This window comes from Sinocyclocheilus anshuiensis, unplaced genomic scaffold (assembly GCF_001515605.1).
Source record: "Sinocyclocheilus anshuiensis isolate Anshui unplaced genomic scaffold, SAMN03320099.WGS_v1.1 scaffold868, whole genome shotgun sequence".
NCBI lineage: Eukaryota > Metazoa > Chordata > Actinopteri > Cypriniformes > Cyprinidae > Sinocyclocheilus > Sinocyclocheilus anshuiensis.
The window spans coordinates 225526-225997 of record NW_015552624.1 but is presented as its reverse complement, the minus strand read 5'-3'; the positions used below and the strand labels follow the sequence as shown (position 1 = coordinate 225997).

The 472-nt window shown below is 32.4% G+C and overlaps 1 protein-coding gene across 1 annotated transcript in view; it reads right to left on the bottom strand.

The window, feature by feature from the left end:
- eno2 (enolase 2) overlaps positions 1–472 on the bottom strand; it is a 10294-nt gene that overhangs the window by 1442 nt on the left and 8380 nt on the right. The window contains exon 11 of the mRNA XM_016457599.1: positions 257–315. Within this exon, the coding sequence (XP_016313085.1) occupies positions 257–315 (59 nt within the window). The remainder of the gene's footprint in view (positions 1–256; positions 316–472) is intronic.

The following is a 472-nucleotide window of genomic DNA, read 5'->3' as shown; positions in this document are numbered from 1 at the left end:
AGAAATACCAAAACCTAAAAAAGGACAAAACACACAACAACATTGCTAAAACTTTAGCAAAAATGAAAATGGAAAATATATTAGATTGGGCTTTACAAACCTGAGTTGCAAGCAAAACCTAACACTTAAAATATTAGTAACAGCCTTTTTAATAGAGGCAAAAAGCATGTGACAATGATTTGGACTTTGTTTTGGGGATTCAAACGGATGTTTTTACTGTATTGCTCAAAAATAGTACGATTGAGTGCTCTCTTACCTCATAAGTTGGTTGTATTTGGCGAGACGCTCAGATCTACACGGAGCACCTGTCTTTATCTGAAAAATAAGTGAGAGAGAGTTAAAGTTTAATTTAATCAAACTTAATCATGTGATGATAGTTTTGTAAAACGTACTACATATACAAATATATATATATATATATATTTCTGTCATGACAACTCTCGGAGGGATTGGCATGGTAATGTACATGACA